Below are 13,505 nucleotides of genomic sequence, written 5' to 3'. Positions count from 1 at the left end.
GGATTATTTAAGTATTACAGATTTTGAAATCATGTCTATAGCTCCTGAAGGAAAAACTAATAAGTTCCCGCGTTGTTCTTTTTGTATTCCGTTCCAGTATTACACATCTCAAATCACCATGAATTTGTAGCCAAAATATTTCCAATGTTTAAACATTTGATATCCTTCAACTTCAGAATTGGCAGAAATACCCAACAAGTTCCACAAAGAATGAATGAAATATAGTAAGAAAACATTATTTTTATTCTTCTATCTTCTTTCTCTCTCGAGTTTTATTTCATTGAGGATGTTTTCTGTCGTTAGTGGGTCAGTATGTAGTTTGGGGGTTGCTCACACCTGTGTTCCGGATCTTCTGAAATACCCATTTGGCAGGACAGAGTTTTAGCAACCGGACCTTAATGTCCAGGAATCATCCAAATACGTATTTTAAGAGAGAAGTTTTTAGTAGATTAGCAAGTACCAACTAAATATTGTAATAAAATACTATTAGTGAAAAAGGGGGCTTAATGTTCTCAGACAGTGGCCCTTCATCCTGGCTGCTCATCAGGGTCATTCTGAGGATCTGTAGTGACAACCACTGCCCAGTCTGCACCTTGGACCATCAAGACCAACTCTTCGGGCTGGGGCTCAGACATCAGAAATGTTGAAAGATGCACAGCTAAAGTCAGAGCATCGCATCTAGGGTTCTTAGTTTCAAATATCAAAAGAAACTGGTTATTAGCGGACTACTCATGTCTGTACACACGGGAGTTTTGGATAGCAACGTATGGTGGAGACGGCCTTGTAAGTCAGGATCCAGTTGAAACCCTGCCTCTTTGGCGGGGGATGGGGGTGACTGGGTGACAGGCACTGAGGGGGGCACTTGACGGGATGAGAACTGGGTGTTATTCTATATGTTGGCAAATTGAACACCAATAAAAAATAAATTAAAAAAAAAGAAAAAGAAACCCTGCCTCTCACTTGATGGAATGAGCACTGGTTATTATGAGCAGCTGACGAGTCGCTAAGTTCCACCTCTGAAACGAACAATATACTATATGTTAATTAAATTGAATTTAAATACATTTTAAAAGCTTGCCTCTGTCGATACCAGTTATGTCACTTTAGAGTTTTTAAGTTTTACTTAGCAATTTCATTCCAGCCTTAGCATTAATCTTTAACACTTAATAGCATCATAGCAATTTTCTAGTATTTTCTATATCACATCCGGAAGTCAAGAGATTCCAAATTTCAATCTAGTTGTTTTGATTCAAGTGGCCATGTGACGGAAAGGCCTTTGGTTGTATATCTAGCTAGTAACTCAACATTGAGAAGATTTAGATTTTTTGAGTTTGAAATTCTGTGGGTTGATATTGATGTTTGTATCATCTAAGAAGTGAGAATTATGTGATTCATTCATTTATATCATCAATAATATGTGATTCACCGAGTGCCTTTTACTTGCTGGGCAGCACCCTAGATGTGGAGGATATAAAGAAAGATAAGTCCTTGGAAAGAGTTAGAAAATCTATGGGTCACTTCTCACATTATTAAAAAAAAAATTCATGTTGTAAGCCCTTGGAAGAGGACTTGCTCTTTCATCTCTGTGTTTCCATGTCTTAATACCTGGCACATAACAGAGAAGGGGCCAAAATATTGATGATATAAATGAATGAATCACATAATTCATTTCCTTGAAAACATTTTGTTCTCTGGACTGGGCCTCGCTTGAACAAGTTGACATGAGTGAAGTGTGGGTGTGGTTCCATGTTCTTGTCAGTTTAAGGTTCCACATGACCTGGAACGTGGAAGTCTAACAGCAATGGTTAATTCTTTAGTTGGAGTTTAATTCAATTTAGGTTAACATTCCCTTTATTCCAATTACCATTTCAACATCATCAGCCTGTTTTTGGCTAATGTCCTTTTCATGTTTGGTATTAATCCGAACTCTAATATTTCTTTTGGGAAGAAAGATAAATTATTTTTCTTGACGTCCCTTTTTTCCATCGAGTTAAAAGCCCCTTCATAAATGTGATTTCAAACAGCTGGGTTTTAACATTTGTACCTTATGGGAAGAGCACTTGGCATCAGCAATGTTCCTACCACGTGGCCTGGATCACATTTAGTGCACAAATTTTTTTAACCTGGACACTGTGGCCAGTGAAGAACTTGTAGGACGTGCATTTGTTAGCTGTATGTTCACCTGCTGTTCTAAACTAGGTCAAGGGGCGGGCTGGCATCTTCTAGGCTCTTTTAGGAAAATGCAAACAAATGGGGGAACTCTAGTATCTCTTTCATACGGGGTCGCGGAAATACTTTGAGGATTTACGTTCTGTCTCTTTGCAACAGGTAAAGGGGTTATTCTCTTTGCAGCCCTCTTTGTTGTTAGCGTAGCTGGAGGAGGCCTCGGTGTGCTGATGCCCAGTCTTTTATTTTAATAATGGAATTTTAGAATTGAAGGGACCTTGGATTTGATCCAGGCCTGCCACCCATGTTCTAGGCAGACGAAATAGGGGAGAAATGAAGAGGGTGTGATAGTCAACATGAGCAGGGGTCTGGGATGCTTTTCCAGACGTTTTGTTTTCTACCCACTGACTCGTACATAGCGTAAGAGTTCTGCTGGCTTTTGTGGGTGCTCCTAGGAGAAAGCTCATAGTCAGAATGCGAGGTGATATTTAATGTAAGACGCACATAGCTATTTCTGTGCCCGTGTGTATATGATTGTGTAATTTCCATTATCCTTAAATGTTTACATTGACAGTAATGTGTTAAGTTTGCAAATTTATTTCAAAGTCTTATAAAAGTATATATTCCAGTTTCATATATTGGTTTGTAGGGATTTCAGGGATCCCATGTTCAGTGTGGCCTACAGAGATTTGGGCTGGGCTTCATCATAGTCTTTAAGTTACTCACATGGCCCTTGGCACATATGTTTCTCAGGTAACAGAGAACACACATTATTTTCCTATGTTTTTTTTTTAAAGATGTTATTTATTTATTTATTTATTTATTCATGAGAGACAGAGAGAGGCAGAGACACAGGCAGAGGGAGAAGCAGGCTCCATGCAGGGAGCCCGATGTGGGACTCGATCCCAGGACCCCGGGGTCATGACCTGAGCCAAAGACAGATGCTCACTCAACCACTGAGCCCCCAGGTGTCCCTAATTTTCCTACGTTTTACATCATAAAATCAGTGCTACCCCCACCTACTATTAAAATTGCTGTTTCTTAGGCATGAGATGAATGAATACCAGAGAGGCTAAATATTTTGCCCTGAGCTTCACGACATCCAGTGACAGTTGGAAATAAAATATGTGAGCCTCCTTTTGTTAAGCTTGAGATCTCAAGTTCTGCTGGACCCCCAGCTGCTGCTTCTGAGGCTCCCCACATTCTTGGAGGCTTAGAAAACTGCCACAGATGTTTTCAAGCAACATAGGAACCCCATATCTCTGACTTTGTGGGGCAAGTTGTGGAAAGAAAGCACCTATGTTACTCGTTTTGTGGGTCAATGACCACGGGTGAGTGATGTCTAGCAGGCCCAGAGCTCCCCTGGACGCTGTCATGCGTATTTCATAGATAGCCCTCTCTGAGTTCAGTTTTTTTGGGGGATCTGCATGCAGACCCATTTCCCAAACTACCATGGCACGCAAATGGGGAAGGGAAAGGAAACCAACCAAAGAGCATGGAGCTTGCATCGCCTACTTTATGCTCTCTATTGTCCTTTTTCAGAGTGCAAATTCACCTGCACCAGCGGGAAATGCTTGTATCTTGGTTCACTGGTCTGTAACCAACAGAACGACTGTGGGGACAACAGTGATGAAGAAAACTGCCTCTTGGTGACTGAGCACCCACCTCCTGGCATCTTCAACTGTAAGTCCCTCCTACTTACCTCGGTATCATTAAGTTGGATTGTTTTTTGAAATAATTAGGAGGTGGGGTCATAGGGAAATGGAGAGGGTGTTGATTTTGGCTTAAGAAAAGAGATTTTGTGCTTTCACAGAGGGAATGCTTTTTTTTTTTCTTTTCGGTATGGAAAGATGGTGTGTCTAAAAGTGGGAAATCCATTCTACTTTCAGAGATGGACCATGGTGCTGTGTTTTAGAATAGGCTTTGCCTATTTATCTTAGAAACACTGGTTGGATGAGCACTGGGTGTTATTCTGTATGTTGGCAAATTGAACACCAATAAAAAATAAATTTATTATTAAAAAAAAGAAACACTGGTTGGATTATAAGAAATAATGTATCGGTTTAGTATTCGTGTTAGTTTCATAGAAAGTTTTTAGAGTAATTTAAAATAATAATTTAAAAAATGATTTTAAATAAGCAAAGAAAGATATGTAGAGAGTTCATGACTGATCATGTAATTAAAATAAGAAAATAGAAAAGTTTTATATGAGACTTGGAAAAAGATTCTGACCGTGTGTTTTTCTGTTTGGTACTAGATGGAAAACAAGCTCACTAAGGTGTTTACATGTGTGAATCGCAAGGCGGAGGCTTTGAGCGTTTCTTGAAAAGGTGAAATCAGAGTTTGAAGTTCACTGATGTTTTGATCTCATGGTTTTTATGAAGAGGAAGGAGTAAGAAGTCAGCTTTGAAAAACTGCCAGACTTCTCTTAGGAAACTTGTTTTCTGAAGCTCAGGGAAGTGGGTTGAGGATGAAAACGTCTTTACAACAGCACGTCTAGGAGGGATGCGTGCTCCTTTCCAACTGAAATCATTTGAGGGGATCCAGCTTCTTTCCCCAGTTTTACTGACATTATTTTGAGAAGTTATATTTGTTTTTTATTTACGGGTTTAAAATTTTTGTTACGGCTTTCAGACTGTGTAGATATTGGTACTATAACGTGAAATGGGAGGAGACTCTGAAAGAATGGTTTTCTCTGTTCCTGTTGTATTTTTATCTCGAAGGCAAGCTCAGAAAATGACCATGCCTAGTGAGCTTTAAGTCTGTTGTTTATGCTTTTACTAAATCCAAGAGTCTTGATGGTGCAATAGTTCTCTTCAAGGTTTTCCATTGTGTCAATTTGCATTTTCTTACACTGAGGGTTCTCAGAGTACCGTTGTCTATCTATACTTTGAGAAGACAATTAATTTAAGGTTAGGGACATGCTTTCTTGGTGTTTGGTCCATGTGTGTCTATGGTGATGTTTTCAAAGCTCTTGTACCACATCTTGGTCGGGAGCAATAATTGAGTAGCCCCGGTCATCCGTAAAATAATCTGCATAATGCCACTTGCCTGGTCCCTACAGTGAATTGTCTGCCTGTTGGGTTGGGATCCTGGCCCAGGCACTCACCTAACAATGGGGCAGCTCTGTGAGCTCATCTGCAAAATGGAACATGATAGAAAAGGGTATTGTGAGGACTAAGTGGGATGGTCATAAATCACTCAGAATCTCGCTACTAGTCCTAAGCACTTGATGTAGGTCAACTAGACTTAAGCCAGTGGGTCTTAGAAGGAAAAGAACAATGTAAAGGCAATTTCTCATTTTGTTTGTCTAGACTTGAGTAACAGCAAACACACTACATGGTAAACTATGGAGAGAATATTACAATTTTGTGCTACTTTTTCATGGGATTGGAGAGTTCTGTGTGAAAACCAGGCCGACCAGACCTTTGGCCCTCTAGCCTGGGGCACTTGGCAGAATTTTCTCTGTGTCTTGAAGGTGTTTCTCCTTCACTTTAGGACAGTTCAACTGCAGTCCTCTTATTGTATTGAATTCCCTCCCCTCCCCGTTCTCCCCCTTCCCTTCTTCCCGCCTCTCTTCCTTTCTCATTAATAGTATTTTCTGGTTTTTAAAGCCTATTTCCAAATACCTTTTCATTCATTTTTAACAGTGTGAATGTTTTCATTTTGCTCCAAGCCAGGTGAAGAAGTGACATCTATAAATGTCTCGACGTTGCAGGTAGCTACAAAAGTTTATCAAACTAATAGGAACCTTAAGATCCTGTTGGCAAGAGGTCGGTCCCTCCTGTTCAGATATAACTAAAACTCATGTCCTTGTAGGTAAAATGCGAGATTAAGACAAAAGCCAGGAGACCTAAGAACAAAGGTTCAAACCATGGCTGTGGCTTCAAGTTGACTTGGGTTCAAGTTCCAGCTTAAGGACGTGACTAAACCCCTTTAAGACTTGGTTTACTTATTTGCGAAATAGGAATAGCTCTCCGCTGTGTAAGGCCACAATGCGAATTTAAGTGAGATAATTACGTGAAACGCACAGTCTGCATAATTGCATCAGTATCATCATCCCTATTCATCGTACGGCCGCCTCTAGGGGTGCTAGACCGTCGTGGCTCGTATCCTCTGTCTCCAATGCCAGGGCCACTCTTCACATGTAACAGGATTTTTCAGGTGTCCAAAGGTGAGTTTGTCTTTATGGATTCTAGATGTTTCCTACCTACTTTGTCCCCCGCTCAGCTGAGGGCAGCTTGCTCTGACCTGGCCAGCAGCCCCTCTTGCACACCTTTCTCCCAGTTCTTCACAGACACCGGGGGGAGCAGAGCTCACTTGTCACATTGGGACACTTGGCTCTGGGTTGGTTGTTGCTGGTGTGTTCTTTGTTGTCAAGAGTCTTTGGGAAAGGGTGTAGCTTTCCTGCTCTTTGTTGACGCCAGATGATCTAATAATGAATATATTTTCCTCCCCCTACCCTACTTGCCCTACTGGGCAAGAATATAGAGTTAACAAAGGATGTGTCACTTCCTGTTAATAGCTACGTAATGAGATTTCTGTTCATGTCTTTTGCCCATTTCATGATTGGAATGAGGCTTAGCGGCTCTCCATTTGAAGGTAGGTTTTAATGGACCTACCAACGCATTCCCTACAGCAGACGGACGGACGCCCTTCACAGAGTCCCAGCTCTGATGATGAGGCTGTCTTTCCTCTCCGCCTTGAGAACTTCAAGTTTTACAGGAATTCTTGTCTGTAAAATGTCACAGTCCAGAGAAGCACATGGTACATTCTCCTGGTGCCCACTCAAGAACAAGATTCATTTACTTGATCTGCTTTGTTCCCACCGGTAGGAAACATTCGGTGTTCTGTGATTTGATGTGCTTATGGTAAAGCAACCTGGAATCTTCCGGATTTCCAGATGAGCTAGAATTTGAAGTATTATTGGCTGCGAGCCTGCGCCGTGGTCAGGTGTTTTGGTCATATTTGTCTCTCGTTTGATATTTGCTAAAATGTAGTATAAAGCAAGGTGAGGAGGAACATGCTACTGCGAAGTCGGTGATGCCAATAATAAAGGAGGCACTTACAGTGGCTGTAAGCAGCTTTTTCCTTCAAAACATGTTTTTGGAACCTGGACTGAGTGGTTTCACCTGCTTGTCTACTTCACTAACTGCGGTTAGGCTATCCATTGACTGAGGCTGGTTTATTTTCCTGTTATCCTCAAGGGATCCTTTAAACCCCTCAAAGGGTTTGCATAGACGTGGAGGACTAGGCTGGTTGGTGTTGGTTACCTCACAGGAAAAAGAACTTTGCTGGATGCACTCTTTTTTTTTTTTTTTTTTTACAGAAGAGGAAAAATGCCATCAGCCTAAATTGCCAGTTTTCCTCATCTCTTTTCTCTTGGCTGCTCCATCAAACTGTTGTATTCCTGAGCACTAAAAAATACAAATTATATAGAATTATATAGAAATTATTTATTGCATAGAAAAATAAGATTATTTTTATGCAAGTTATTATATTTACAAATAAAACTACTCAGCGCCTCTTTTGATTGTTATGCCGGGAGTTGTGTGGGATGAAGGAAAACGGGTCCTGTTTATCAAGGTAGCGGTAGTCAAGTAGGAGAGCTGGAAAATAAATATGAATCTAGGGTAGTGAGGGCTCAGCAGCTCGAGTATTTTGTGGTTCAGTGGGTTAGAGAGAACTGGCGTGGCTGGAGTAGGAGTCACAGCAGCTCTCTGGAGAGGGTGTGCTCGGGGGCACCGAGAGGCTTGAGCGTTGGGGCCGTCGGGGCCGGGAGGAGGGGGGCCCCATGGGGGATGAGGGGTGGCAGGAGGACGGGGCCAGGAAGGTGCTTGGGCCCTGGAGGAGAGCTAGTAAGTCCTCTCTCCAGAGAGGGGGCGGCCCGCGGGTCTCCTGCGCTGTCGGGGAGAGCCCCACAGCTCACCGGCCATCGAGGGGACGCTGCCCCGGGACCTGCCGTGACCTCTGCCTCCCGTCACTACGGGGCTGAGTGGCTCCTCCTACACCACATCCTGGTCTGGGAGAGCGGACTTCCCCCGACTTCCAGAAGCCACAACTCAGTGGCCTTGGAACAGCCGCGCCCTCCGGAGCAGATGACCCTTAAGCAGTCGCAGCTAAGGCGTCCACGGCCCTGGAGCCCCTGACCCGAAGGGCAAAGCCCAAATTTGGAACGAAGCGAAGCCAGCAGTGACTCAGAACAACTTTCATTTTCAGCTTCGGTGGAATTGCCGATTAACTGAGGGGATCGAGGGAAAGTGGGGAGTGCAGGGGCTTCCTCCCCAGTGGGCAGGCAAGTTGCTTCTTTCTCCAGAGATGCTCTCGGAAAACCGAATCTCAAAATCCAACGATCTAAAGCCAATACAGTTGTACCCAATTAAGCCAGGATGGTAACGTCCGGACTTTTTAAGAAGGACATTTTTTTCGGCCCAAGGCCATTTAGGGTAATTGCCAAAGGATATAAAATTCAACATATTAGGGCAGCCCTGGTGGCTCAGCGGTTTAGCGCCGCCTTCGGCCCAGGGCGTGATCCTGGAGACCGGGGATTGAGTCCCATGTCGGGTCCCTGCATGGAGCCTGCTTCTCCCTCTGCCTGTGTCTCTCTCTCCACCTCTCATGAACAAATAAATAAAATCTTTTAAAAAAAAATCAACATATTAAAAACTGAGTCAAGTGTCTTTCTTCCCAAAGCAACTCTTCTCACAGTCCTCTCCCCGCCGCCCCCAGCGGGACGGGCTGGCACCTCGGCTCAAGTCCTCTTTAGGCACCGAGCTTTACTAGCCTGTATTCACCTTTGCCACCAACTCCCCACCTCTCCAGTATGTTTGTTTATTCATTCATTCATTCATTTGGTTTTATTAAGATAGAACTGACGTAGAGCACTGTGCAAGTTTAAGGCATACGGCATGAGGACCCGACTGACGTATACTGTGAAGTGGTGACCACAATACATTTAGCAAACACCAAGTATTTTATATTAGGGCCCAGGCTCATAACCATGCAGAGAACCACAACCAGGCTTCGCAAAGACCAGGCCTTTCCTTTTATTTCCCTGTAGTTATTTCAGTAAATATTACCAGTTACTACCATCATGAAATATCCTGTCAGCGTTCAAATTTCTTCAGTTGTCTTATTAACGTGTACGTTGTTTTGTTCTGTTTACAGTTTGCTTGGACGACAATCCAAAGAGGTTCCAAATATTACTCTGTGATGGATTGATTGGCTCCCTAAGAGTGTTTTTACTCTATAGGATCCTACGTAACGTCTTGTGATTTTTCGTGGAAGGGTCTGGGTGGTTTGTTCTGTAGGATTTCCATACTCGGGGCTTTGCCTTCCACTTCCTCGTGAAGTCACTACATGTGCTCCTCTGTCCCCTCTAATTCCTGTCAATTTGGGGAGACTTAGGGTTGGAGGTTGCATGTGTACAGTGGCTTCATTGGCGCTCTTGTCTTCTTGGTGTCCCAGAGGCACCCTGTCTGCTTGTCTCTCTGTTGTGTGATGATTATTAGGAGGGGTTGCAAAATAGTCGTGAGTTAATTCTGCACTTTTTTCTCCATTTATTGGTGGGGATGCTTCTATGGAGTGAACTCCCCATCCACTGTGCGATTACCATATAGTGCATGTCATATAGGATTGGTCTCCACGTAAAGAGAAAGTTCCCTATTCCCCTTCATAGGGGATCGATGAGCTTTTCTTTAATGTGTCATTATGAGCTGAATTAAAACACATCTGATGTATATATGGAACCTTCGGGGAAACCCCCTCTGCTGCACTTGGGCGACCCAACTCCCAGGACTTCTCCAAGATTCTGGATCCCCAGTGGCCTGGGGTGAACGTGAAACTCCAGGAGTGAAGGGTGTCTGATTCCCCAGCACCCAGGAGCCTCATGAACTCATTCCCTCATTCCTGCTCCCTCACCTCAATTTGGTTGACCCTTCTTTTATCTCCCTTGCACTCTGAGCTTCTGACAGCCCTGCACCTCTCAGCCCTACCACCTTCTGCCGCACTCAGGGCTGTACTCTGCTCTCCAGCTCCCTCTGAGAAGCCCTCAGTTTGGGCACCATAGCTTAGCTTGGCCTCTACGTAAGCAGGGCGCCTCAGCATCCCTGAGAACCAAACTCCTAGCTACTTTTGCCGGGGTACTTGCTCACGGCCTAGTCCAGTGGGCTTCTTTCCATTTCTAGTTGTACTAGTTTCTGCGGATGACAAAGCTAATCATCTCCTTTCTGCAATCCTCTGTTCCCTTGGTGGGGGAGGGGGGGTCACAGCATCTGCCCTGACTGGTCTCTGCACACATCGAGCTATTACTTCTCTTGGCAGCCCCTCTGTCGCCCGGGTGCCAGCCCTGGTTCACAGTTCTCACTCCTCACCCTCGCGTGGGTAATACCAGACACCACATGGGCGTCAAAACCATGCCCGTGTTCTTATCTCCAGCCCAGACCAATGTATCCAGCTGCTCATTGGGCCCCTTCCAAGCCTCCTAAACCCCAAGCATCTGAAGCTGAAGTAATGATATTTTTTCCCTCCACCCCAGACAAGTTTCTCATTTGGTGTCCTTTTAAGTGTTTTGCCCACCTGCCAGTTATATCAAGTTAGTCACCGTTCCTCTGATTCCCCCGCCCCCAAGCCAGAAACAGTTTCTCCTACAGCCCGCGGTGCCCTTCCTTAGGTGCTGTCTGTGTGCTTGGTCATTGCACGTGTACAAATCTAGTTCCCATGGACGTTAAGCCCTTTGAAGGCAGCGGATGTGCTGGCATCTTTGGAAGCCCTGATACTCCTAACATGGCATGCACTGTATGTTATGGGCACTTGAGAAGTATTTATTGAATTAAATCGAGAGCCCTGTGTCCTTCTTCTGCTACTTGTTAGCAGCATGCTGTAGGCATGACCTTCGGTGAGCAGGGACTGTAAGGGTTTCTGCGGGAGCCCTGGTGCCCACAATAGTGCGTGGCTTAGACAGCATATAGCACATGGCGTATATAGCCTGCGATTCATGGGCCCTGGATGTGTTTGCTTAATGAATGAATGAATGAATGAATGAATGAATGAATGAATGTGATTATTTTATAAAACTCTGGTCTGACCAGAGGATGTGGATAAATTTCTGTTTGCATGGCCATACACCCTGCTAATGGAACTGAGGAGTTGAAAATATCTATACCGTTTTGGCAGCCTGCGTGATGGGACAGAGAAAGAGATGACAGTAACGTCTATCCCCCCCAAATTGTATATCATTACAATATATATTGGGTTCCCATAAACATCCGAACTAACCCGACTATAAGCCTACGTTAGTTTATTCTGTGACCAATAGCATGATAGACTTCTACTGCTTTTTTTTTAAATAAATTTATTTTTTATTGGTGTTCAATTTGTCAACATATAGAATAACACCCAGTGCTCATCCCGTCAAGTGCCCCCCTCAGTGCCCGCCATCCAGTCACCCCCTCCCCCCACCCACTGGAATATTCCTCAGCCATTAGGAATGACAAATACCCACCATTTACTTCAACGTGGATGGAACTAGAGGGTATTATGCTGAGTGAAGTAAGTCAATCGGAGAAGGACAAACATTGTATGTTCTCATTCACTTGGGGAATATAGATAATAGTGAAAGGGAATATAAGGGAAGGGAGAAGAAATGTGTGGGAAATATCAGAAAGGGAGACAGAACATGAAGACTCATAACTCTGGGAAACGAACTAGGGGTGGTGGAAGGGGAGGAGGGCGGGGGGTGGGGGTGACTGGGTGACGGGCACTGAGAGGGGCACTTGACGGGATGAGCACTGGGTGTTATTCTGTATGTTGGCAAATTGAACACCAATAACAATAAATTTATTAAAAAATAAAAAATAAAAATTAAATTAAAAAAATAAACTGTGATTAGGACAAATAAATAAATAAACTGTGATTAGGTTCCCAGGCTAGCCCTACAATCGTTTAAGATACAAAGTATAATACCCGGTCCTGAGTTCCAATCCTGGGGTCACCACTTACTGCTTGTACCTTTTGTCAAGTTGCTTAATCTCTCCCTGTTGTGATTTTTCTCACTCGTAGAGTGACGAGGATAATACCGGTATTACCTTTCAAAGGGTTATTTGGAGGATTTAATAAAACAGGCAAAGCAATTATCATAATGCCTGGTACATAGTAAATGCTCAATAAAATATTTCATTTGTAGCCCTGTTTCTCTCCTGTCCTTTAAAATTCATTTTGAAATAATTTTCAAACGGAATAAAACTATACAATTTATCCTTTTTTTTTTATCATTCTGCCTCTACCTATTGACATTTGAGTTTTTTCTGAACCAGTTTATAGTAAGTTGCAGACATCATGACTTTATCTCAAAAGACTTCAATGTGAAAAAAACAAAACAAAACAAAAGACTTCAATGTGTATTTCCTAAGAAAAAGACAGTTTCATAACCATAATGTAGTTCCCCAAAGCCAGAAAATGTAATGTTGAGACAGTGCTATTTTCCAATATACGGTTAACATTAAACTCTGGCCAGTTGGGGATCCCTGAGGGGCTCAGCGGTTTAGCGCCTGCCTTTGGCTCAAGGCCTGATCCTGGAGTCCCGGGATTGAGTCCCGCGTTGGGCTCCCCGCATGGATCCTGCTTCTCCCTCTGTCTGTGTCTCTGCCTCTCTCTCTGTCTCTCATGAATAAATAAATTAAATCTTTAAAAAAAAAAAAAAAACCTCTGGCCAGTTGCCTCAGTCATGCCCTTCATAGAGAACCGTGTCTCTCAGCGTAGACTTAGCAGGAATACGGCTTGCGAGGTGGCCGCTAAGACACTGTGAGATCCCTCCCTGCCTCAACTATTCCTCATCTCGGATGCCAAAGAATGGAATGCACACGACCCCCTGACCCTCTTTACCCTCTTCTGGTTCCCATGTGCTTTATCCCCCTCATTCAAGCATAAAGTATTAAAACGCTGCTCCCTGTCTCTGATGGGGGGCGGGGGGGGCGAGTCCTGCAGCCCCAAGAGTAGGATAAGCTGGGCAGGGAGCTGACATTACTGAGTGCCAGCTGTTTACGTGCATCGTCTCGTTTCTCTCCCAAAACCACCCTAGAAAGTTTTCATAGGAAACGATGCTCAGAGAGGTTAGGTCATGTGTCCAGACTCACACAGCTGGAATGTGCCACAGGTAGGGACCTGGGCTCCGGCTGCAGTTCTGTTTCTGCTTCTGGGCGTCTGTTTTCATGATATTTCTTGAACAAGGTAAGGATTTACTTACTCATGGAGTTTTTAAAGGTTTGTAGAGTTTGGGGCTGAAGCTCAGACAGAAGGCCCGTGGAAGGGGGTGTCCAAAGAGCAATGGTTTATATGACAAA

The 13,505-nt window shown here is 43.7% G+C and overlaps 1 protein-coding gene across 16 annotated transcripts in view; it reads left to right on the top strand.

The window, feature by feature from the left end:
- The window catches only part of LDLRAD4 (low density lipoprotein receptor class A domain containing 4), a 383,881-nt gene that overhangs the window by 204,630 nt on the left and 165,746 nt on the right, over positions 1–13,505 (top strand). For all 16 annotated transcript variants that reach the window (XM_035705274.2, XM_025422272.3, XM_049112818.1 and 13 more), the window contains one exon: positions 3,709–3,849. Coding sequence is in view for 11 of the 16 variants with exons in the window: in XM_025422272.3 (XP_025278057.1) it covers positions 3,709–3,849 (141 nt within the window). In the remaining 5 variants the exon portion in view is untranslated. The remainder of the gene's footprint in view (positions 1–3,708; positions 3,850–13,505) is intronic.

Source organism: Canis lupus, chromosome 1, assembly GCF_003254725.2.
Source record: "Canis lupus dingo isolate Sandy chromosome 1, ASM325472v2, whole genome shotgun sequence".
Taxonomy (NCBI): domain Eukaryota; kingdom Metazoa; phylum Chordata; class Mammalia; order Carnivora; family Canidae; genus Canis; species Canis lupus.
This window is presented reverse-complemented; position numbering and strand designations above follow the sequence as displayed.